The sequence below is a fragment of the Phodopus roborovskii genome, unplaced genomic scaffold (genome assembly GCF_943737965.1).
Source record: "Phodopus roborovskii unplaced genomic scaffold, PHOROB, whole genome shotgun sequence".
Taxonomy (NCBI): Eukaryota; Metazoa; Chordata; class Mammalia; order Rodentia; family Cricetidae; genus Phodopus; species Phodopus roborovskii.
This window is the reverse complement of record NW_026126480.1, coordinates 15,360,925-15,363,285: the sequence shown is the minus strand read 5'-3', so window position 1 is coordinate 15,363,285 and position 2,361 is coordinate 15,360,925. Positions and strand designations below refer to the sequence as shown.

Genomic DNA, 2,361 nt, shown 5'->3' with positions numbered 1-2,361 from the left:
AAAAATGTGAGACACCCAATGTTCACAGTTTACATGGGAGTCTGTACATCCAGTGATGTTCTTATGGACCAGAATGGACTTTCCCCAAGAAAGCAACTATCCTAAGAGCAACTATTATCCTTTTGGTCATTGAGAAAGTTGATGGGAATGGCATGGTTGTATTTGTGAGATCCTGATGCTGAGACTCTTGGGACATCATATATGTCAGTAGGCATCTGAATTTGGGATTTCTTCTTTACCCTTGGAGATAGTCTGAAACACTTAAATGCATTAATTGAGTGGCACAGAGAAGAGGGAAAGAAATCCCCAGGTCCCCTGAACATCTTGAAAGGAAAGACTCTGGGGAGGTGATATCATCATGTATGTCTTTCTAAGCTGATTCTGCAACAGTCTCAGAAGAAACTGATGGTCTGGTGAGGAACAGGCACCTATCCAACAACAAGACTTGGGTTTGGTGAGTGCCAGGGATAGCAACAAGGGAAGACTCCTCTCCTGTATTTGTGAGATTCAACCAGGAGAACAGAGACAAATTTCCATTCAAAGCATTCACTTGGGGTGCCAGACTTTTTATTTCAGCAAGAATGTCAGGGCAGATGTGGAATTTTAGTGAGAGACTCATGGATAGACTTTAGAAAAATGGGAAATGTTTTTAGTATACATGTGCCATTATCTGGTTGTATCTCTTTGTTTCCACAAAGGACTCATGGCTTTGGGGAGAATTCAATAAGGTATTACAATTTAATTACAAAATCAAAGTAAGAAAAGTTTTCTAATAAAACCATGTCTCTTTTATAATTGTGAAATATAAAATGAAATTCAAATTTAAATATATCAAAAAGTTTTGCAAACAAAACAAAACAATCATCAATCTAACTAGGGAAAATTAGTGCCCATATGGTTATCATTGTTTGGTAATCATTGAATCAATATATATATATATATATATATATATATATATATATATATACACACACACACACACACACACACACACACACATAACAGTGATGCATGATGCTGTAATGATGTGTTTTTTAATGCACATGGGAAGTGAATACAATGATGGAGGCTTCCATGAAACATTTGTGTGCGGAGGAAAGGCAAGATGATCACCGCAGAAAAGAAAGTGTGCTTTTTTGAGTTGTATAGTGTGTACACTATGTGGCCCAATACCAGTGATACCCCATTTCTGCTGACTGGCTTCCCAGGACTCGAAGAAGCTCACCCCTGGATCTCCATCCCCTTCATTGCCATCTATATCTCTGTGCTTCTGGGAAATGGCACACTCATCTACCTCATCAAGGATGACCACACCCTCCATGAACCCATGTACTATTTCCTTGCCATGCTGGCAGGTACAGATCTCACAGTTACACTGACTACAATGCCCACTGTAATGGCAGTCTTATGGGTAAATCACAGAGAGATAAGACATGGAGCCTGCTTCTTACAGGCCTACATCATTCACTCCCTTTCCATTGTGGAGTCAGGGGTCTTGCTTGCCATGTCTTATGACCGTTTTGTTGCTATCTGCACACCTCTGCATTACAACTCTATCCTTACCAATTCCAGGGTTATAAAGATAGGATTTGGGGTAGTAATGAGGGGCTTTTTATCTCTTGTGCCCCCAATCCTGCCACTCTTCTGGTTCCCATATTGCCATTCCCATGTTCTTTCTCATGCCTTCTGCCTTCACCAAGATGTCATGAAACTTGCATGTGCTGACATCACCTTCAACCGTGTGTACCCAGTTGTTTTGGTTGTCTTAACTTTCTTTCTTGATGCACTGATCATTTTCTTTTCTTATGTCCTCATTTTGAAGACAGTTATGGGCATCACCTCTGGAGAGGAGAGAGCAAAGGCTCTCAATACCTGTGTCTCCCACATTAGCTGTGTCCTGGTCTTTTACATCACTGTGATTGGTCTGACCTTCATCCACAGGTTTGGAAAGCATGCTCCACATGTGGTGCACATAACCATGAGCTATGTCTACTTTCTCTTTCCTCCCTTTATGAACCCCATCATTTACAGCATCAAGACCAAGCAGATTCAGAGAAGCATCCTCCGTCTACTTTCTGTATAAGATAATGTGAATCACTCTATCATAATCAAGAAAATTTAGGGGATTCACAGACTCCTGTCTATTAACCTTTATTTTATATTAGTTTGCTTCTTAATCAGCATTGAGGAGTAAATAATTACATAAAGCTACAAGTTAGCCTAAATAATGACCATACCTGGCTATTTTATTAACAAGTAGCTATTATAGAGATACCAAAAATCTTTATCTGTCTGTCTGTCTGTCTGTCTGTCTGTCTGTCTATCCATCTTTATCCACCCATCTACCTACCTATCTTGAGA

General features: G+C 39.8%; 1 protein-coding gene across 1 annotated transcript; it reads left to right on the top strand.

Annotated features, from left to right (window-relative positions):
* The first annotated feature begins 1,156 nt into the window (after nt 1-1,156).
* Nucleotides 1,157-2,083, top strand: LOC127228080 (olfactory receptor 51B2). Its single transcript, XM_051192516.1, has one exon. The coding sequence runs from the start codon at nt 1,160-1,162 to the stop codon at nt 2,081-2,083; it is 924 nt and encodes a 307-aa protein (XP_051048473.1). The 5' UTR covers nt 1,157-1,159.
* Nucleotides 2,084-2,361: the final 278 nt, after the last annotated feature.